Here is a 22,008-nt window from a genome sequence, read left to right on the forward strand (position 1 = left end):
AGTTTATGTAGACACAGATGCTGTGTTGGTTGTTTGGGGTTTTTTTGTTTTGTTTTTGTTTTTTCAGATACCAGTCCAAGTAAAACTGGCTTAAAACTCTGCTGTTTAGTGTTACCCTCAATTGCTTAGAAGTACATCATTCAGAAACAGCTTTTTCTGGAAGAAAGCATCTGTACTATCTGGCTAAATCTAGCTCTGTTCACTTAACTGCAGTTACCAATGAGGGCTATACCCCAATTTGCAGATAAGCGTGTAAAAAAGAGAACGTAGCCTTTTATTCCAGCAATACCTTACAGCTAGGCTGTAGTAGATACCACACATACCTAGCAAAGCATCACTCTTGAAAGCTGAGTATGGCTGTAGTTGCTTTTAGTCTGTGTTCTTAAGGCAAGGAAGAGGTTAAAAGAGGGTATATGGAATTTATTTTTTTAGAGATTATTTATGCAAATTTGTTGGAAAGAGCTGAGCATAGATTTAAAACTAAGCCATGGGTGTAACAGTCCTGTTTTCAAATCAAATACAGGTGCCACTTATGTCAGACCTCCTACTCCTGCTTTACCCAGTGTTCCTCTGAATTGAGAAAGCAAACTTTGTCTAAGATGTTTCATAAAAGAAAACTAAAGCACCAGAAGTGATAGTTTAAATAGCTGCTTAGCTGTCCCGACCTTCAGAAGATTGCTTAGCTGCTTCTACCAGGGTAAGAGTTACCACTTTACAGACTGCAACCTTTACATGCAAAAATAATCAGTCTTCAACTAGTAAACAAAAACTAAAAACAAGTACATCTTTCTTTAGCTAATCCTGGAAATAGATTATTAAAAGTATATTAGGAACTCAGTATGCAATTATAACATGTTAGGCAGTTACATGTTTGCATGGCTGGTTCATCTCAATGTTGCTGGGGAGAAGAATGAAGAATGTTTTTAGTGACAGCTGACAAATAAATCCTGAAATTAGGTGGTTGGGCAAAGAAGGGAAAACTTGCATGCCTGCTTCAGGGGAAGGTCACAGCACAAACTCAGACTTTAGAGATGCTACACATGTGTGAAGCCATTACAAGAAAATTGTATAAAAAACCTAGACTTTAAATTTTGCTGTTCACAGAATTATTTAATAGGTAAGAATTTGTAGTTTAGTCAGGCAAGCTATAGTTGGAAAGAAGTACTATACAAGTATATATTTAATCAGGCATAGGTGGTCTTTACTTTGCTCAAGACCAATCTATTGGCAAAAGATGGCAAATACTTATTTAGGACTGTAATACCAAAATCATAATACTTAGCATGCACTTATTCTACTTCCTTTCTGCTCCTTTAAGCTATAGCCAGGCACTGTGCACTAGCTCTTTGAAATCCTACCTGCTGTAGAAGGGAGAGATCTAGTACAAAACTTCAGCACCCATAGCTCCAACCCCAAGAGCTCTCTGGCCTAACAAGATTACATCCAAGATGACAAACATCAGCCAAAGCACAGTAAATATCTAGCTTATACACAGACCTCAATTTCCTATGTATTAACTTGTCTGAGAGGACCAACAGGCTGGACACTGAAGGCAGTTGTCAGTCTCATGCAGTTCACCTTAGCCCAACTGGGACATAGATGAACACTTGAGGACCATTACCAACTAGCCCAACTTCCTTTCTAGCTTGCTAAGAAACCTGGATTTTTCTGCCCTGGATTGTGGAGCATGCACCCTTTCTCAGGTGTGCTTGACTTTGCATTTAGATCAGCCCAAACGTAGTCACAGTTTAGGTAGGTAAGGCTAAGGTCTGTAGAGCTTAGGCTATCTAGTTAAATGAAAACCAACTTGCTATTTGAAACAACTGAAATACCTGTCAGTAAGTTGCATCCAAGAATTTGCAAAGTTTATCTCCTAGCCCCTGGCTGATATCTATGCATAAATGAACAGAGTGACTATGATAAAACAAAGGTGCTTAACGAGCTATTAGAAGTTTGTACTGTAGCCCTTCTTTAGGGCCAAATGTCTGCTTGTCTTCACTGTGCATGGCATTGAATTACAGCTAGTTATGGAGTTGAGTGCAGGAGTTGAAGTCCAACATTGGACAGCCAGCATGAAAGGAAAGAATATGCTGCAGGAGCAAGTTTCCAATTGGTTTGTCGGCATACACCTTCCAAAACTAAGTCTTTTTAGCATGAAGATTTGCTGAAATGACTCTCACTCTATCTGAGAGATTGCTAGTTCTGTCAGTAGCATCAGCACTCCAGTTAGGTATTGGCTTTGTAGAAACTGCAAGAAAAAAAAAGAAAAAGCATGTCAAAACAAAAATTGCAATTGCCAGATTTCCGCACCCTTAAATGGCTGGAAACCAACTACCCAGTGTTCCATGTGATTAGTCAGCTTCTCTGTTGTTGTTTGCAAGGTACCTTTGTTACTATTTTGATCCTGGATATGGAGAAAACACACATGCCTACAGGCTGCTCCTTTCAGAGCCCTCTGACTTCTGCTCCTGTCCCACATGAAGCAAGGGTACATTAAGAAATGCCCTGCTCCTACTCCAGCTTTTTGGAAGGTGAGATTCTTAGCACTTCTGCTCCTTTGGCTGCCCCCATCCTCCTGTAGGAGGGCCAGGAAGGAGACTATGCCAGTTTCCTTGAATATCCCTATTGTCCCATACTGAATATATGTCTGACTTGAACTCATAGTCCACATTAGGGAAGAGCCATAACTGAGTTTGCACAATGCACATTCCGGAAGCGAACGCTGCTGCTTCAGAAAGCCTATTCAGTTGAGTATCTCTTTGTGTTTACTTTCTGGCAACAAAAAAAGTTGTTTCAGCCACTTTCAAACTACTACAGATAAAATCAAGCAATGTAACACTTAACATTTAGTGGTTTGCAGTTGTCCTACCAAAGGCTGAAATGTTAAGAGATGCTTCCCAGCAAAGCTTATTTTCTTTCATTTGATGAACTCATGCTCCAGGGAAGAGGTGCATGAGTGGAGTCCCAGTTGTAGCCTCTAACATTCCCTCTGTACCCAGAACAATGAAGTCAGTACATCACAGACAAAGTTTAAGCAATTGCATTTACACAAACCGTTCTTTAAGTCAGAAGACCATATTGTATTGCTTGAAGAAACTTAAGGATTAATCCTCCGTGGTTTTAAAGGATATTGTAGATACCTCCATAGGAAGACCAGCACCTTTATGAAAAGGGTTACAAGTGAAATAGTTTCAAGCAAGGTGTTTTGACACTTAAGATGATCTGTTGTCTCTTGGCTCATCCACACTCCAGTTATTTTTGTATAGTAGCTTACTTATATTTGTCTTCTGCTTGTGTCTTAACAGCTGCAATACTAGAAAGCTAATGAACTTTTTTTTTTAAGGTTTTTGATTAAGTTTGGGATCTTTTTAAGCCTAAGTTTTGACCAATACCAATGGACAGAGAAACTTCCCTGTTCGTACTGCAGCTAATACACCTATTTCTGACCCAAGACTAGGTTTAGTAGCTTCTGCTGCAATACAGTGGTAAAAAACTGTATTGATAGCTGCTTCCACTCCAGAACTAATTACAACTAATAAAAGCTGAGTGTTTAACAACTTCTTGTAGGAAATTATGCATAAGAAACATGAAACCTTCATTTTTAAGAGGCATTTCTAGACAGTCACAGCTATTTTATTTGTCCAGCATTAGTTAGGACAACATGCTACTTAAAACCTCACCTTTATAATCCCATCACAGTGTGCTGAGGCAATTGCTGTAGAAACTTTCACCAGTTTTGTAGCTGACAAGTGGATCCTAAAGTGTCTGTGGAAGTGAGAGTAAAGGCAGTCCATAAAGACATCCACGTCTTCTTGAATGATCTCCCCTGGAGTTTTTTGGACTGTGTCCCACAGAGCTTTTGCATCCTCTGGATGAATGGCGTATGAAATATCCAAAGGCTGGGGCAGACAGGGGACAGAGAAAACGAGTTCCATGGCAGATGCAGTTTTTTCCACTTTGCATCCAGTCCACATAGCTGCCATCCAACTGAGAATGAGAGGGCTGATGGCTAAACGGCGGAAGGAGCAGTCAAAAGTCTTCTGAAACCAACTTCCAACAATGGACGTGTAACACTCTGCCCCATTAACAAGAAACAGAGGTAAACAAGTGAAGTCCTCTGGCACGTTCTTGGAAAGATCGTCTCCAGACACACAGCAGAACCAGCCCGACCATATCAGTTTCTCTTCTGAGTTTTTTGGGGAAGCTGGTGATCTTGAAGAAAGCTGGGATGGGGAAAAGAAGCATTTGAATGCTACAGAGCAAGTCTGACTTTTTTTAGCCAAATATGGTTTTTGTTTTATAATTTCAAGTATTTGCTAGAAGTTTTTTCTCAGGACCTTGCATGCAACATTCTTTTCTGTAAAGCTCATACAGTTTACTCAGTCTGTCTGTTATATTCCTAAAAGATGCATGCAATTCTGTTGAAAATAGCAGGAAAAGCACTTTTTACTTCACTAGGAACAGTCCTGAGATCTGAATTTATGCTGCTTAATTCAGAAGAGCCAATCCACGGTACATCCTATAACCATTGCCATACTGAACTTGGCATTTCAGTAGCATCTTTTGCTTGAGGCAAAGCATTTCAGAAATATTAATTAGGCTGGAGCTACAGCCAGGAGGTAGGATTATACCAACTTTATCCAGGAAGCTAAATAACTTGTCCGAGTTCTTGCAGTAAATTGACTGCTGAACTGAAAAATTAGACAAAGATTGCTCCTTGTAGTCTTACTCTGATCTTATCAAAGAGTTGAACTCAAAATTGCAATTAGGTGTATCCATTGCTTATGCGATGTTCTGTTCCAGTTAAAAATAGGCAGGACTCACTTTCATTAAATCTCAACAGGTACTGCAGTAGTTATTCCATACAGCTAGGGTTTAGTTGGTGGTTTGTTTTGGGGGGTTTTTTTTGTTTTTTTTTAAGAGGCTGAGTATTTCGTGACAGCTAAAGCAACTTGTAAAATGCCAATCTCAATTACAATTATCAAAACTGCTAGAAGAGTCCTTACCTGCACGAGAATTGCAGCCTGGTCTTGGTCACTACCTTTCAGGTATGGAAGGCTGGAGACAGCCACTTTGATGTCGAGCTCAACCCCTACTTCCACCGCCAATCCTTTCTGCTTCTCGGCAGCAATAAAGGCACTAAGCAGCCTAGCGTAATCCCTCAGGTGAGCGTTAGAGAATCGGTACAGAGGGGTCACGCTGTATAAGGTCCACTGCTTGCGCAGCAGAAACGCTGTTCTCTGGGGATCTGCGTTTTCCTAAAAAAAAACAATAAAAAAATTCAGAAGATTATATTAAAACCCAACAAACAAAGACAGCTTCCGCCTTCAGGCCCTGCGAAGGGGCCGCCGCACGCAGGCGGTGTGCCCGAGCAGGGGCGGTTTTCCCGCCGGGGAGCGGTGCCGAGCGGGAGGCGGCAGTACTGAGGTGGCGGCGAGTCCCGCCGGCGCGGGGAACGGAGCGGGACCGAGCTCGGCCCAGGGACAAGGACCGGTGCCGGCGGGGCCGCCCGCCGGAGGGAACAAGTAGGTCCCCCCCCCGCAACCTGGCCCGGCCCTACCTGGGAGCGCGGCGCCAGCGGGAGCAGCGGATCCCTGGAGCTAAGCCCGTGCGCCCGCCCAAACGGCAGCCCCCGCGACAACCGCCCGAAGCTGAGCAGCGTCCGCGCCACCCCCTCCACCGACTCCATAACCGACACCAGCCCCGGCGCCGCTTCCCGCCGGGGGCCGTTTGAACCCCCCTTCCCGTCAGCCCCCGCGGGGCGCCGCCCCGGCCGCCATGTTTGTGGCGGGCGGAAGCGGAAGGAGGAGGAGAAGGAGGTGGTGGCAGCGGCGGCAGCGGCAGGTTTCTTCGGCCCCGCTGCTCCGCCGTGGCTCAGGGTGAGGAGACCTTTCCCCAGTGAGCGTGGGGGGGAGCTGGGGGCCTCCCTGCCACTCCTTACCGGTGCCCCAGTCTGTCCCCGCCCACGGGCCACGGGGCTCGGGCAGAGCTGCCTCTGAGGGGGAGAGGCTGAGGCTCGGGGGCTGGTGCTTTTCCTCACGTGTCTATTTTTAACGACGCGCAGGTCTGTGACGGTCCCCTGGTGTTTCTGGTTTAAGTGTGGGGCTGTAAGATGGCCCTTCCCCGGCTGCTGCCCAGGGCGCTGGCCCCGCTGGCCCGAGGGCTGGCCCGGCCGGGCTGCGGGCCGGCTCTGCAGCGAGCGGCCTCTGCCTCGGCTCCGGCGGCTCCAGGTGAGAAAGGAGCGTTTGTCTTATCCCCACTGCCTCCTCCGGGCTGTGGTTGTCGGTCTTTTTTCCCCGGGACCCAGGTCAGGGTAGTCTGCACAGGTGATTAAAGGCACACTTGTGATAAATTGTTTTCCCTGGATCACTTTTTAAAGTGTCTTCTCTAAATCACGTTTTTATTTGGTTTTTGGCATCTCACAGTGAGTTGTGATTCAAAGTATATCAAAACCGTTTTGTCTCATTTTCTTTTTTTTTTTTATTCCTGAGCTTTTACTTCGCTTTTGTGACCCTCTTTCTTCTGTAGCACACAACCTGTAAACAACAAGGGCAGCTGAATGCCTAACAATAGTTGGAAAACAAACCTTCATAATCTCTACTTTACACCTTTAATTGTAAAGGCTGTGATGAAGGTAGTAAAGGAGAATAGTTCATATAATTATTTATGTCTAGGTATTAACATCCTTCAAATTTCTCCTTGCAAGCTGAATGTCTGGCACGTTCGGTAAACAGTGTGCTTGGTTTTATAACTAAGTCATGATGCCAGGCACACGGGGATCTGTGGAAAGTCTTCTATAATCGTGGTTCAGGCCTTTTACCGGTAGTTGCAGGCAGGAAGCTGTTCAATTTACACCTACATGGTGCATGTCATTTTGTTTCAGTCTCGGGTTGTCAAGCCCCCTATCTCCTGTGTCTTCTGGATTCGAATGTGGAATTGTCAGTGTGCCTCAGGACTGATTTGCAGCTTTCCCTTTTCTTGCCCCTGGAATTTGCAGGGCAACAGTTTGCAGCAAGACTGTGTTCAGGTTTCTGTATGCAAGTTTGAACGAGACATAGAAATAATCCCTCTTAAAAACTCGTTCAGAATAATTTCATGTCCTTATGTCTTATTGGGGATATATGAAGTAATTTCTTTGTATATGTCTAAATTGTATTGGGATGGGGGGGAACTCTGTAACTGTTTTGTCTCGGTTGTCTGCAAAAGCCATGAAAGATTTTATTATTTTTATTCAAGACTTCAATAGTTTTGTCATTCGGACCAACACTTGTGGAGAGCTGCGTTCTGCTCATGTGGGTCAAGAGGTCACACTGTATGGATGGATTCAGTATCAAAGGTAAATGCAAACCAAGGTGAAAATGGAGATACTTATTTGCCAGATCCAACGTATGCTTTAGGCCTGGATTCAACCACTTTTTTTTTTATGCTTCACGTTATCTTTTCATATCCTGCAGAAGTCACTTCTGAAGTGAGTAAAACAGTTGAGACCAGATCAGTATTTAAAATTTCAGAGTTTCAGGCAAATCTTAATTGATCTTCATTATGTCACTGTAAAGCAGTTAAATATTATTAACCTTGTTGTATAGGAGAGAAAACAAGTAAGAGCATATTTATAGCAATTCTAAAAGCTGTAAGCAAATAACTTCTTTTATATAATGTTCTTAAACTTTAAGCAAACAATGTTGTTTGTCTTTTCAACTATAGCATCTAATGATGCGTATTTAAAGTATGCAAGCTTTGCTTAAAAAAGGAGTATAAAGAAAAGGTAGTGAACAGAAGATGAAATGTTAATTCCAACAGTTTACTATAGGTGGCGTGGTATAATCACGCCTAATGGAGTTGAACATTTTTTAAATGTAGACTGGAAGGCACGTCTGCATACAGCATAGATGATGCTCTGAAATGTTCTGTTCCTGCATGTGTGCTTGTAAAATGGAGATAGGTCCTGTGGCTTTCATGAAATTAATTTGTATCAAAAGTTGCCTTTTTGCATTTTACGGTCTAGAGAGGCTGGTTTTTATCCAGCATTGTTCTGCAATGATAGTCTGCATGGTTTATTTTTTTTAGGAGGTCCTGAGCATCTCATCTTTGAACAGTCATGGGTGGAGTTCCAGGAAACAGAGCTAGGATTGTTGCAATGCGATCATTATGCTCTTGCTTTTAAAGACAGCTGGAGCATGTTCCATTTGACAGCTGCTTGATGGATTAAGTACAATGGTAGCTGTCTCTACTGTGGCTGAAGAGGTCAAGATTTATGATTCTGTGTCTAAGAGTGTGGATTGTTCATGTGAAATTTTTTATGGGACCAGTGTTCTTGTTTTGTAGTTGGGCTTTTTCTTCTGTATCCATGTGAACTTTAGTTTTATTGCTCATCTAAATGTGTTTATCTGAACGATGCTTCCCAGCAGGAAATTGCACGATTTCAGAATCCCTACTCTACAGGGATTAATGTTCAAGTTAAAATCCTGCCTTTCTTGGTTATTTGCACATTGTTTGTCTGTGGCTGGGCAAAATCTGAAACAAATTGTTCAGATTAGATTCAGATGTGAGAAAAGTATCTGTACATACATTACTTGGAAGTGCTTTGACATTAGTCACAAGGTACAGAAAGTAGCTAGTTACCATATGCTTTGGCTTAAAAAGCAGAAGAATACTGAATTCTTGAAAAAACTGTTTTTCCTTTTGTGTTTTTCATGGATCAGACAAGGCCTGTTTCTGGTTTTGAGGGATTTCCAGGGACTGACCCAGATCATCCTTCCACAGGATGAGGTAAGTGCTACCAAAATATGAATCTCTTTTATTTTCATTTTTCCTTTGGTAGCTTGGGTCCATCAGACATGGAGAGCAGAGTGAAGTACTCTGTCAGACTGAGTGTTCTGATTCACAAGTAGATTTAAGCGTTATGAGAGCCCTGATCTGACGCTGCAACAGAAACATTACTGCTGTTTTCTCTGGCTTATGAGGAGTGATCCTGGATTCAAATGGGCTGTTAAGAAGTAAAGCCCTTGAGCATGGTGCATTTGTCTTGTTCTTTGAATTTCTGTGAGACATTGTCATCTTCTTGCAGGCACATTCCCATGTGAAGAAGCTCTTGTCTAATGCCCCAGTGGAGTCTGTTGTGCGAGTGACTGGAATTGTGTCCTCTCGGCCCCCAGGACAGGAGAATCCGGTGAGGATGTTGGGGTCTCTCAGGGGTTTTATTCCTTGTGGAAAAGAACACTGGATAGTAGGATTATGGTGGGTTTTGTGTCATAGCTTTTCTGTGAGTTCCAGGTGTGTGACAACCTATCCTCGGATAATGTGAGGTGAAATAACTGCTATGAGATGTAACTTAGGAGAACCTCAAAGCACATTACAGACACCCATGAATTAAATTGTATTCCAGCCCTTTGAAAGGGTAATGGCTAGCTTTTTCAGGCTTTCAAAGTGTGGTTGAGAATTTCCTTTTCTTGAAAATAAGTATTGTCATCTCAAGTTCCACAGCATGTGATGACCTGTTTCTCACTCGGAATAGATTTTACTGTTCTCATTGTACAGGAAACAGAGGTTGAATAATTTTTTAATGCTATGCATTCCTCAGCTCTCATTGTACTCAGCCGTAGATTAATATATCAGGGTTGTATGTATCCCATCACTGGCAGACGTAAAAAGAGAACGTGGATTTATGACCGTAACTTGGTTTGCTCTGACCGGTTACAGATGTCCATAAAGAATGCAGGCTTCAAGCAATGCTTTTATTTCTTTTAATCATTTATCATTTTGTTGGAAGGTTGTATATGCTTCCCCCTGGTAAATAGAAAGAGTTCTGTATGATCAAATGAACTTTGATGTGGCACAGTGCTAAGTGGGGGAAGCTGGCTGTTCTCCCTTGGGATCTAAGAAAAAGAAGGCTAGTTCTGAGAACTGGTGTTCAGAACTGGAACTTCTGAGAAGTTCCTCACAAGTTGCCTCTTTTGACCTATATTAAGGACTGATGGAGATGCCGCTAATGCACACTGAAATGTAAGCTAATGGAAATAGCATTTTGTCCACATGCATGTGCCCTAGCAGGGTCTGTGCCTGACTGTTCCTCTGTGCTCAGCATCTCCTTCAAGGAGAAGGCAAAGGAAAAGTAATTTCTTGTAGAGATCAGTATGCTACTAGGAAAGTACACACCCTCTTTGGTGAGGTGACTTGTGTTTTTCTGAACAGAAGGGAAATCTAGGAGAAATCTGTCCTTGAGAGAAGTTCCTTGAGTTACACTGTGTTAGAAGGCAGGGAGGATAATCACATGGGTTTCTTTTCCCCCCCGACCATCTGTGAAATACCTTTGTCCAACTGTTTTCCCTAAGTTTTCCATCTAATTTTTTTTTTGCCTTTTTGCTCCAGAAAATGCCAACGGGGGATATTGAAGTGAAGGCGGAGACTGCAGAGATTCTAAGCTCCTGCAAGAAGCTTCCTTTTGAAATCAAGGATTTTATCAAGGTGTCTGTGTTTTTTCTCTTTTTAGCAAAGTGGTGGCTTAATAAATGGGGAATTTGCCCAGGGTGATGGCAAAATATCTGAGAGCTTCATCTGGTTCTCCCAGCTTTGCGTTGGGGAAAGGATGGTATTTAAAACAGGGGTACTGCTTCTTAGCTGTGAGGATGCATTTATAATTAGAGTTAAGCAGAAAACAAGGCTTGAATGATTCCAGTGCACAGGGTTTTCAAATACCGCTGTAAGAGCAGATGGTAAAGGGAAGAGTGAAAGAAATCAGGCTGCGCTAGCTTTTTTGAGAGTGTGAAACGGAACCTGCCAATGCTCTGCTGTGTTTTAAGGCAAGAGTGCTTAGTCTTATCTGGATAAGCAGCTAGTCAGCCAAAGGATTTTCTTTCTCTTTAAGTACACAGTCTTATAAGGGGTTAGTTTTAGTGCAGGCTCCATGGTGTAGGAGTGACATCACTGTTAATTGAAGATATTCTCTGTGCCATTGGAACTGTGACTGATACATAGGTGTCGGAATTGGGGGAAGTAGGCCTCTTCCTTCCGTGTTGTGAGTCCTGGGCAAATCCCATCATCCGCACTGCTTTAGTTTTCCTGTCTGTAATAAGGATGTATCACCATTTAGTTGTTTCTTTAGATCTATGTATGATACCACTCCTCTGCTTAAAAATCGCAAGGAAGATTGCTACAGTCTGTTGCAGTGGACTGATAATAAGGAGGGCTAAAATCCTGAGCTGTATTGAGGTAGCTCTTATCACAATAAATGTCTAGTTGTTTTTTTGGTTTTTTGTTTTTTTTAAAGTAATTGTCATGCATGGAAACACTCAGTGGCTGATGTTCACCTGTGTAGGTTGTGGGTAATGGGTGGGTTGTGGCAATAGAGGAGCATCCTTTTTTAGCTTCCCACTTTTGTCCTATGGCTTTAGGAGCACCTTCATTGGACATGCAATTTGAATTTTAATCCTAATTATCTCTTGTCTCCAGAAATCGGAGGCCTTGCGGATGCAGTATCGCTACTTGGACTTGCGTAGCTTCCAGTTGCAGTATAACCTGCGGCTGAGATCACGCATAGTGATGAGGATGCGGGAATATCTGTGTAACCTCCATGGTAAGAAAAGTGCTTGAAGAACAGTGTGCAGCAAACATTTTAGCCTTCCCTTCTTCTGTTTCCTATTGCTGGGGGAGATTGCCAATCAACTTGCTACTCCAGACTGGTCCCACTTAGTAAGGATGTGTCTGTTTGCAGTGGGGTCTTTAGAGGAATGTTGGCAAGCCTGAAGGACAAAGTATATTGAAATCTCTTAGCATGCTACAAACTAGTTGTTTCAAATGAGCTATATCCAGTGAGAAAAAGCCTTTTGCAGGTAGTTTCCCTCTTTTGGTCACTGAACTTGAGGCATGCCAAAGGGATGGATTTCTTATAGGGCTTTTGCTTATCTTAAAATCAGGAAGTCCTTTTTGGAAAAGCAAAGCCTAGTTCAAAATGGATAGAGAATTAACAGTTTTTCAGCCTATGTGGAGTCCTCTGTCATCAACAGTTCTGGCAGGACATCAGGGTAGCTCAGAGCCTTTAAATCTGTCATTACACAAGTTATTCTTAGAAGCAGCAAAATCTGTAGATTTTGGAGAGGCTATGTGGTGTGCTAGATTACCTATTTTGCTGACTAACTCTACTCTAGCCTACTCTGTCATACTAGTTCTCCTTGCTCTCAGCATATTCTGTGTCTGAAGCATGTGTTTGTTCCTCAGGGTTTGTGGATGTAGAAACTCCAACGCTCTTTAAAAGAACCCCAGGGGTATGTATTCTGTTAGTAATGCATTTTAGCCTCCTGCGATTGCATAGGCAGTTCATGGTTGAATTATTGTCAGTTGCCACTTGGCCTTCATTGGTGTTCCTTCACTAAGTAACAGCTCATGCAAATTTCTGATATGATACATGGATACTTTTAAATGTAGAGGGAGTGAAAGGGAAGAGGTGATATCTTGTGTCTTAATTTTGAACCTTCAAGTGAATAAAGCTTCTATCTTGTAGAGCATGTATTGAATGCAAATCCTGTCCTGGGACAGCCAGATTATGAACCCAAAAAACTTCCTCTAAGCACTGTTTCATCAGCATTTATCTCTTAACTAGTAGGTTACTGCAGTGGCACTACTCAAGTCACTTTAATTTGAGTTTATATTCCTTTCTGTCATTTTGAAAATAATCACAGAGAAGAGAGCTTGTCCTGGTTTCAGCTGGGATAGAGTTAACTATCTTCCTAGTAGCTGGTACAGTGCTATGTTTTGAGTTCAGTATGTGAAGAATGTTGATAACACTGATGTTTTCAGTTGTTGCTCAGTAGTGTTTAGACTAATGTCAAGGATTTTTCAGCTTCTCATGCCCAGCCAGTGAGAAAGCTGGAGGGGCACAAGAAGTTGGCACAGGACACAGCCAGGGCACCTGACCCAAACTGGCCAACGGTGTATTCCATACCATGTGACGTCCCATCCAGTTTAGGAACGGGGAAGTGGGGGGGGGGGGGCAGGGATTCACCGCTCGGGGACTGGCTGGGTGTCGGTCGGCGGGTGGTGAGCAATTGCACTGTGCATCATTTGTACATTCCAATCCTTTCATTATTGCTGTTGTCATTTTATTAGTGTTATCATTATCATTATTAGTTTCTTCTTTTCTGTTCTATTAAACCGTTCTTATCTCAACCCACGGGTTTTGCTTCTTTTCCTGATTTTCTCCCCCATCCCACTGAGTGGGGGGGAGTGAGTGAGCGGCTGCGTGGTGTTTAGTTGCTGGCTGGGGTTAAACCACGACAGAGCTGAAGCCCAGGATTGTTGATGCAGCTAACACATGAAGTTTTTGCATTTAAACCCCTGTCTTGGATGGTGTATTGTTATGCATTAGTCTCTCAGAGCAGAAGGTGGAGAATCCTTCTTTGGGATATTTTGGACCAAGTTGGTTAACAGATTTTTTTAAGTGTAATGTACAAACAGCCATTTCCTCACAAGTGGGATTTCATAATGGGGAAAATAGGTCCTTTTCTCTTGTGCTTCTAGGCTGTGCTCTCTGTCATGAATTGAGGCCACTTATTTGCTGAATTTCCTAAGCTTTTCTTTCTGATGCTAGGGAGCAAAAGAATTCCTTGTGCCCTCCAGGGAAGCAGGCAAGTTCTACTCTCTGCCGCAGAGTCCTCAGCAGTTCAAGCAGCTCCTCATGGTTGGAGGCCTGGACAGGTAAGAGTTGCTTGGACTCCTGTTCTCTGCATGTCCTGTCCAGGGTTTGCTTCCTTTGATCTTTGAGGTTTTAGATACTTCCCCAAAAACTTACTGCCAAGGATTTTGTGTTTTGAAGATGGATCCTTAAATACTTAGGACTTTTCAGGTAGGCCAGGCCCTTTGCCCCCAGCAATAATGCCTCCCAGTAAGAGGAAATGTATCCTGTTTGAAGGTTGAATTCTTCACTGTTTTAAATTGAAACCTGATCTGAAGCACAGTCTGCCTGAAAGGCAGAAAATCTAGTGTGTGATAAAAGCCTCTCTGAGAGTAACCTATAGAACTAGTTCAGATGAGGCTGGGCAGCTGAGCACGGCTGAGACAAGGAAAGCATGTTCTCAGGGTGCACGAGTACAAAGCTTTTAATTGGGCTTGTTTCTCCAAATAAAATTGAAGGAGGTGGAGACAATTGTTCACGCAATGAAGTGCAGGCCAGGTCTTGACCATGAGTGAATTTTGCACGGTCGTTAGTAGAGTCCAGGTTTGGAGCAAAAGGTGGGAAAAGGGGTTGTGTATGCCTCTGTCGGGACACAGCTCACCTGGTGGCCTCCGCATGTGTCTGGAGGTATGGTTGGAGATGGATACAGCTCCTGATTCAGTTGCTTCCACTCAAAATTTCATGCTTTGGAGGGGATGGGAACAACCAGGGCTACGATCATCTGCTGCAAAGGGAACAGACTTTTTTTTTTTTTTTTTTTTTTTTTTCCTTTTTAATGATCAATTCTGTAGCCATAATTTAATTTAGGGTACTTTAAATAGTTATCTAAGTAAAAGTACTGTTGCAGGTACTTTCAGGTTGCTCGCTGCTACCGAGATGAAGGTTCACGGCCTGACAGGCAGCCTGAATTCACTCAGGTAACCAGCTCACACTGCCTTTACCCTCCTCCTCAGCCCAAACAGCTTGTAGCTGTTTTCCCTTCCGAAGGCCTAGTTTCTGCTAGCTCTTGTGCTTCTTGGGGGGGTACAACATTGTTTGCTGCGTGTTTCACAGGCACAGCCCTTTGAAGTTAGTATGGGACATGAACAGAGTGGTTACTGTCCTTGGCTGACTGCACAGTCCCAGGTGCAGTAGATGTGGGAGTTGTGTTGCAGCAGTGATTGTGCTTGGTGATGCAATCTCCTTCTGTCCTGCTGGGTCGGGCATCCCATTCTTCAGCCTTGAGAACCCAGGCAGAGTTAGCTTGGTTCATTCAAGGCTTCTCCTTCTGTCCCTGCCATCATTACCTCATTCAGTTCTCTGAGGAGATTGTTGCCTGAGTCATCAGGGTGTAGGGAGATCATAAGCGCATCCTCAGTCTAATGCAGTCATGCTATGATTTCATGTAGTACATTGTTTCTTGTTATGCCTGCTTTATAAGTCAAGAGCTTCTGCAAGTAGCAGTGCAAAGGCAAAACCTGTAGCTAATGTGGAATCCCCCCTCTTGTTTTCTGTTTTAAGATAGATATCGAGATGTCATTTGTAGATCAAGCTGGGATCCAGAGACTGATAGAGGGCCTCCTGCAATATTCCTGGCCTGAGGAAAGAGGCCCAATTATGACTCCTTTCCCTTCCATGACATACAAGGAGGCACTGGCTGACTATGGGACTGATAAACCAGACACTCGTTTTGGGATGAAGGTGAGGGTTTGCCCATTGGAAACCTGCAGCTTTTCCTTTCTGTTAGTGTTTTAATAATCTTTGTTTGGATCACGTATACTGATTGGCTGGGGTTCTTAATGCTGTAATTTACCCAAGGTGTCTATCCCATTGTTGCTGCTTTGTACGGGTAATCATCTCTTGGAGAAGAGAGGGTTTGATTAGTTGGCTGTGGAAAATGTATGTTTTAAGAAAATTTTATTTTAAAGATAATGTAGTGTTAGGAAGCAATGCATCTTGACTGTCTTAGGAACAGAAGCCCATAAGGCATCCACAGATACCAGAAGTGCTTTTACCTGCTGCACTCGCAAGCATACTCCTGGTGAGCATGCTTCATGAGACGGGCTTTTTCAGCCTTTTAATGGCCTGAAGATATTTTCAAGATAACAGACTGTGGTTGTGTGCATACACTGTTTGTATATATGAGTATGAAATAAGAATATTGACAAATTTATTAAGAGGAAAAGTGCTGAAAAGCAAGAAAGCATCTTCTGTTTCCCCAGGAATTAATTTTGGGGGTTTCTTTTTCAGTGTACAGCTCTCTTCACTGTGGTAGGATGTCACCATCTCAACCTTGGGTTTTCCTGGCTGTCTTGCATTTCTCTTTCTGCAGTGCTCGGCCTCCTAATGGTTATTCCGGCTTGGCCCCATTCATTTCTTTCTGTGAACCATTTGATTTCTCTGAGCAAAGAAATGATGTCCCAGGAAATGGTGTTGAAGGTGTTAAGACACAGGTGCAGGATTTTTGCTTCATGTTCCTACCACCACTGCTTTTTCTTGTGTTCTCTCCTTTCTCAGATAGTGGATATCAGTGATTTTTTACGAAGATTCGACATTCAGTTTGTGCAGAATGCGCTCAGTTACCCACATGGCACTGTCAAAGCCATTTGTATCCCTCAGGGAGTGGTAAGTGATGCTTTTACATACTGCTTATGGTTTATGTGAAATAAAAAAATGCCAATTTGAATTCCTTTGTTGGTACGGAGATCTTCCTTGCTATTACTGGGGGAGTGGTGTCCTTCAGGGAACTTGAGATTGGTTGTAATTGATGTCAGGTTGGGCTGAGTGGCGTTAGAATGGAGACAATCAGGTGACAGGAAAAATATATTATTCTTAGGAAGGGGAGGAAGAGAACAGAGCTGCAAGATCCCTTGAGGACAGGGAAGCCTCTTGGGGCTTCAGCTTGCTTTTGGCAAGGATGGCTTCCGATGTGCATCTAAATAATAAATTGTGCCCTGTAGCAAGAGATTGAAATAGAGCCAGGTATGGCACAGCTCTGTTCTGGACTAGTGAGAGAAAGGTCGGGTGGTTACAAGCCCTTCTCATGTTTGCTTTTGCTGCATTTGTGGACACAACTCACGTCTCGTAATAAGAATCTCACAGACCAAATCCAAGGCTGACAGCAGATGTAGAAGATTGACGTAGCCATGTGTTTTGGTAGAGAAGCAGATTTAATTCTGGCTGTGGGCATCTTTGCAGCTTGGGCAGTATGGGAAAAAAATCCACTAAAAACTGAGTTTTATTTGGGGAATAGAGCTTTCTGACCATGGTTTCGCTTGAGATTCCTTTTGTTTTGGCACAAAGTGCAAGTTACTGGCTTCCCACAAGAGGGCACTAAGGTGTGCATTTGAGCAAAACAAAAGTGCATTCTTGAGCCTGTCTAAACATTAGAGTAGCTGAAAAAAATCAAGATCTTGATGCAGGTCTTCACATCTACTGCATTTCTTTGTACAAGAGAGTCAGCCCAGTTGTCTTCCCTCTGTTCCTCCAAACTGAGCTGTGCTTTCCCCATCAACAGTGTGGTGTTACAACTTTGTTCCTGCATGCTGGAGGCAGTTAGTTGGTTGACTCTGCTGACCAGCTACATCTGATCTGTGATCAGGGAGAAAAACTGCAGCCAGGTGTACAGCCTAGAGGGGCCTCTTCCTGAAAGGAGCCCTTGGAGAAGACATCCAGCAGCAGCCTAGTGCTGTGGTCCCTTTCCTATTTCACAGCCCTTGTAAGGACTTGCACTAGAAACAAAAGAACTGGAGAGGTTTGGAAACAGCTCAGTCAGTAGATTTGAATCCTGGCTAGGCTTTCCATAGATTTTGCTAATGTTTAATGTATCTTCTCTTGCTCTTTCCCCAGAGATATCTTAAAAATAAAGATTTGGAGTCATTAAAGGAGTCTGCAAAATCCCAGTTTAACCAGGTGAGACAAACACTGCTGAGGCATTGGAAATGGTGAATGACAAAGTGTGTATAAAGGCACTTGCAGGCAGAGGAAGGTAGAAGAGCAGTTTTTAATAGCTGAGAGTCAGTGCCTGAGCATGTGATGCTTCAAGACAAGAGAGGGCAGCACTGGACTGAACATACTCATATCTTTCTTTAGGAAATCATGGAAATTATCTGCAGGCCTGATGGAAGCTTGAAGTCTCTGCTTACAAAGTTTCTTGGTGAGAAGCAGCAGTTGGAGCTTATCCAAGTGTTGAACATGCAGGTGGATGATGTGGTACTGCTGGCAGCTGGTGAACACAAGCGAGTGGTAGGAAGCATTTCTTGGGTGGCTCTGTGAGTTGAATGTTACTGAGGAAGGCTTTGATGTTATCTGACCTTAGTCTAATTCTTCTTATTATTAAAATAGGTCATCATCTAATTCCATGTTTCTCTGGAGCTGAAGCTATAGCAACAGCAAATAATGCATGAAATGTACCTATTGCTTTTATTTCCCCCAGTCACATTCTGGGAAGAACTCATAACTGAGATGAAGGCTGGAATATAAAACAGGAACAAATCAGTGCCTCTTTTTCTCTCAACTTAATTTTTAAAGCATCAAAGAGAGATTGGAAAACAATGTCAACTAGGTAATTCTGTCTCCCATAAGCAGATGATGAGAGTGAAGCACAGCTGTTTATTAGCAGCAATGAAGGAAGATTCTGTCCTTACCGTTCTCCATATTCTTGCCAGCAGACATTGCCTTCCAAGCATTGGTTTATGACAAAGTGTCATGCTTTGCTTGATAGCCAAAATTTTGTCATATGCTCTTTCTGTGCCTTCATTTCTCTGTCTGCAAAGTGCAGATCTTACCTGTGCTCCCCCAGTTAATCCACAATAGTGTAGAGCTTGAGGTTAGTCTAGGGGACTAACCTAGACCCCTTAGTCTAGGAAAGATCTGTGGAGACGGAGTTGGAAGAAAATGGATTTTCCAGCTCCTTACTTGGTCTTTGTCAAACTCTGGAGCTGCTGCTGCCTCAGCAAGAAGGTGATATCTTTCAGGATACAAGGCAAAAGCGTTTAAGGCGACAATGCATTACAACTGATGCTGTCTGTGATGCTACCTTTATGAAACACTCTTTCCCTGGTCGGTGTTTGAGTGACTTCCCTGATAGTAAAATTGCCCCATCTCATTATCTCCCTTCTCTTTTACAGTGCTCTGCATTAGGAAGCCTACGGTTGGAGAGTGCTGACCTCCTTGAGGCAGCTGGGCTGGTACTCCGTGATCCTACAGCTTTTCACTTTCTGTGGGTGGTGGATTTCCCCCTTTTCCTCCCAAAGGAAGAGAATCCCACTGAACTGGAATCTGCTCATCACCCCTTCACTGCCCCTCATCCTTCAGATACCAGCCTCCTCTATTCTGATCCCACAAAGGTAACTCACTTCATGCCTGCCATGCTGGCTCTTTCACAGCTATGTGTCATGGAAAACTAGACAAGTAGCAGCTGGTTTTAGTGTAAAAAGAGATGTGTCATGGAACTGACTGCATATTGTACATGTCTGGAAAAGCCATATTGTACATGGCTTCCAGATTACTCTGAGCATCAAATATCCATGTGTGCCCCTGACAAAAGGGCTTATAGGATACAGTTGCTTAAGGTGAGGAGTCTTATATTCTGACCCATGCCACATTGCTTCAGGTTTTGATCAACTTTGCAAAAGGATTTGTACTGTTCCCACATCTCAGCAGCAGTCCATGCCTCTGATAGGACTGGTACCTGAACTGCAAGGTACCACTGAGAATAGTAGTGTTGTATGTCGTGGCTTCATTACCAGTGTCTTTGCTGTCTGTGTGCAGGTTGTTGTTAGACGCAGCTGTGCCCCAGCCTTGCTGAGGTGTTTGTTCATTTCTTTCTACAGGCCCGTAGCCAGCACTATGACCTTGTGCTGAATGGCAATGAAGTTGGAGGAGGCTCCATCAGAATTCATAGTGCAGAACAACAGCGTTTTGTGCTGGAGAAGGTGCTGAAGGTAACACCTACAGATGTCTCTAACATTCTTTTGGGGATTTAAAGGACTAATTAATTTAAATATCCATTTCAAATTCTGAAAGAAACACTTGTGTGCTTCTCGGATAAAGAAACATAACTCCTAGCCCTGAGTGATGTATGACTTCTTCATACCTTCATCTTGCATTGCTAGTAGAAAGAGCGTTGCTTGTCCAGTGACGCTTCTTATGTAATTTTGCAGGAGGATTCTGAGGTGCTTTCCCATCTGCTTGAGGCTTTGGAGTTTGGAGCTCCACCTCATGGAGGAATCGCTTTAGGTAAGTGCTCTGTAGCTCTCCAGTTGCAGGTGTCTTGTGACTCTTCTTGGCATATTAGATCCCAGGAATAAGCCTCATGCTTGTTAGCAAAAGCCTTGTGTCCTCCTGATAGAGATGGCTGTTCTGGTGTTGCTATTTAGCACACCAACATGGTAATACTGTGTGGGCTTACACAGTGCTTCCATCTATGTAGCTGCTTTGTAGAAGGCAACAGAGGTCTCGTCACCAAGTGCAGAATGTTTTGGTGTTCCTCCCCAGCATCATAGTGTGATTTAGTTCTTATGCACGGACCAAATCACATACTGGTGGCTCTAAGGATGATCTTTATCTGCTGTTTGTAGAACAGGGTATTCATTAGGATTAGGTCATCTTTAGTCTCATTCCTGTGCAGCCAGAACAGGTTCCCTGTACACTGCATGCCTAGAGGCCTAGGACAGCATGGTACTTTGTTTCATGCCCTGGGTCACTGCCACAACCTTGCCCTCTGCTTCAGTCTTGCTTCCCTTCTTCCTTACTTGTTTGGCTTACTAATTCAGATAATGCCAGACTTTTTTTCCTAGAACCCTGCAAGTTTGTGGTTTTAAAAAAGAAAAAAAAAAACAACAAACACCCCCCCCCATCCCAACCCACCCCAAACAAACAAACAAAAAAACCTACAAAAAAAAAAGGTAGCATTTTAACCTGTGGTCTTCCAGTGTGATTTCCCTCCATCCAATCACCCAGATGCTTGTGTTCTTTTTGAATTCCTCCTAGTTGTTGTAATCCTTCAGAACTGGTTGATCAAGAGCTTTGAGCAGTTAAGCAGAGCACCAACACCGTTCCTTCCACTTAGCTGCTCTGGTTTTGTTATGCTGTCTTTGCAAAGGCACTGTCTCTGTCTTGCAGTCCTTGGTGTGTTGCAGAACTTTCTGTAATACTGAAAAGCTTTATTTTGCTAGGCATTTCTGCTCTTCAGGCAAGTATCTTTCTCTGCTACTGGTCGAGATGAATTTTTTTCCCTTGCTTCACTTTTATTCTTCAAGCTCAGTAATACTATCTACTCCATCTTTCTGATTTTTCTGAATCAGAGGAAGTAATATAGGGCCATAACTCAAGAGGTTCACCAATTTGTTTTCTACTTCTAGGACTTGACAGGCTGATCTCTCTCATCGTTGATGCTCCAAGTATCCGAGATGTCATTGCTTTTCCTAAATCCTTCAGGGGACGAGACCTGATGGGCAATGCTCCAGACTATGTCACTCCAGAAGAACTAGAGCCATATCACATCCAGGTTTCCTGGCCTCTTGCAGAAAGAGGCAAAGAAAACCTTTAAAGCCAGTGATGTAAGCTGATCTCTTTAACCAGAGGTGGTTACAGCTTCTAAATACTAGAATTCAGTTCAGAAAACATCAACTGTTATGGGAGGATGGGGGGCAGTACAACTCCACTGTACTATGGCTGTTTCAGGATTGAATGAGAAATAGATACGAGGGCTCCCTGATAGAAATTCACCTTTGGGTTGGTAGTGTGATGGAGAAGTAGAAAAGCAAAAGAAAAGAACACAATTTTAGCATAGGATATCAAGACTGTTGGCTTTGGGGTGTCATTGGAGGGAAGATGGGAGCCATTTTTTTTCTACTCCCCACTTTTTATATGTCCCTTGTAAAGTATTTCTCCTCCCATCTGGAGGAGATAGTGTCAGCTTCCCTGGCAGGATGGTTTGTATTCACGATGATCATCGAATCTGTTAGCTGAGGACTGTTAAAATAAAGCAGTGCTGTGCTGGGCCAAGAGCTCTGGACACTTCACAGCAAAACTTCAGTGCAGCCAGCAGCTTGTCTCATGTTGGAGGATACAAGATCATCCTGAACTTGCCACAGGGAGGTCATATTCAGCTGTGTCCTCCCTTCAAAGAGGGGGAGAGAAGCATTCATACCATTTGCAACAGTTGTCCTCGTAATACTTGCCAAGGAGGTGATGATCTGTCTTTGGGGCCTGTGGTCCTGGTGCTTTTCAGCACGCTAATTCTGAGGCTTGTATGTTTGTAAATAAAGTTTTATCTGGCAGTGTGGTTTTGACTGAGCTTGGCTTTGGGCTTTCTCTACAAGAGCAAGCTGCCAGTTTTTCTTTGTGACCCCTGATCC

The 22,008-nt window shown here is 43.2% G+C and overlaps 2 protein-coding genes across 5 annotated transcripts in view; one reads left to right on the forward strand and one right to left on the reverse strand.

Annotated features, from left to right (window-relative positions):
- Positions 1 to 73: 73 nt before the first annotated feature.
- Positions 74 to 5,746, reverse strand: CENPL (centromere protein L). Its single transcript, XM_052801849.1, has 4 exons — positions 5,561 to 5,746; positions 5,007 to 5,258; positions 3,681 to 4,223; positions 74 to 2,248 (listed from the first exon to the last, which is right to left on the reverse strand). The coding sequence occupies exons 1-4, from the start codon at positions 5,687 to 5,689 to the stop codon at positions 2,177 to 2,179; spliced, it is 996 nt and encodes a 331-aa protein (XP_052657809.1). The 5' UTR covers positions 5,690 to 5,746; the 3' UTR covers positions 74 to 2,176.
- Positions 5,747 to 5,768: 22 nt separating this feature from the next.
- Positions 5,769 to 22,008, forward strand: part of DARS2 (aspartyl-tRNA synthetase 2, mitochondrial) — a 29,468-nt gene continuing 13,228 nt past the window's right edge. For 2 of the 4 annotated variants that reach the window (XM_052801842.1, XM_052801843.1), the window contains exons 1-18: positions 5,769 to 5,879; positions 6,065 to 6,230; positions 7,237 to 7,336; positions 8,703 to 8,769; positions 9,068 to 9,169; positions 10,369 to 10,464; positions 11,449 to 11,572; positions 12,214 to 12,260; positions 13,583 to 13,689; positions 14,514 to 14,583; positions 15,167 to 15,346; positions 16,163 to 16,270; positions 17,495 to 17,557; positions 17,738 to 17,890; positions 18,775 to 18,993; positions 19,480 to 19,590; positions 19,810 to 19,885; positions 21,010 to 21,207. In XM_052801842.1, the coding sequence (XP_052657802.1) occupies positions 6,113 to 6,230; positions 7,237 to 7,336; positions 8,703 to 8,769; positions 9,068 to 9,169; positions 10,369 to 10,464; positions 11,449 to 11,572; positions 12,214 to 12,260; positions 13,583 to 13,689; positions 14,514 to 14,583; positions 15,167 to 15,346; positions 16,163 to 16,270; positions 17,495 to 17,557; positions 17,738 to 17,890; positions 18,775 to 18,993; positions 19,480 to 19,590; positions 19,810 to 19,885; positions 21,010 to 21,197 (1,929 nt within the window). In that variant the 5' untranslated portion in view covers positions 5,769 to 5,879; positions 6,065 to 6,112 and the 3' untranslated portion in view covers positions 21,198 to 21,207. Of the gene's footprint in view, positions 5,880 to 6,064; positions 6,231 to 7,236; positions 7,337 to 8,702; positions 8,770 to 9,067; positions 9,170 to 10,368; positions 10,465 to 11,448; positions 11,573 to 12,213; positions 12,261 to 13,582; positions 13,690 to 14,513; positions 14,584 to 15,166; positions 15,347 to 16,162; positions 16,271 to 17,494; positions 17,558 to 17,737; positions 17,917 to 18,774; positions 18,994 to 19,479; positions 19,591 to 19,809; positions 19,886 to 21,009 lie in introns of those variants that run through there. The other 2 variants (XM_052801844.1, XM_052801845.1) reach the window with 2 other exon arrangements.

The sequence above is a fragment of the Harpia harpyja genome, chromosome 11 (assembly GCF_026419915.1).
Source record: "Harpia harpyja isolate bHarHar1 chromosome 11, bHarHar1 primary haplotype, whole genome shotgun sequence".
Taxonomy (NCBI): domain Eukaryota; kingdom Metazoa; phylum Chordata; class Aves; order Accipitriformes; family Accipitridae; genus Harpia; species Harpia harpyja.

What these genes read in the sequence shown, in the direction of transcription:
- CENPL (XM_052801849.1), bottom strand. Translation starts at nt 5,689, where the DNA reads ATGGAGTCGGTGGAGGGGGTGGCGCGGACGCTGCTCAGCTTCGGGCGG. An exon ending in CGCTGGCGCCGCGCTCCCAG is followed by an intron (nt 5,259 to 5,560) that starts GTAGGGCCGGGC and finishes GTTTTTTTTTAG; the next exon opens with GAAAACGCAGATCCCCAGAG. An exon ending in ACTGTGATGGGATTATAAAG is followed by an intron (nt 2,249 to 3,680) that starts GTGAGGTTTTAA and finishes TTTTTCTTGCAG; the next exon opens with TTTCTACAAAGCCAATACCT.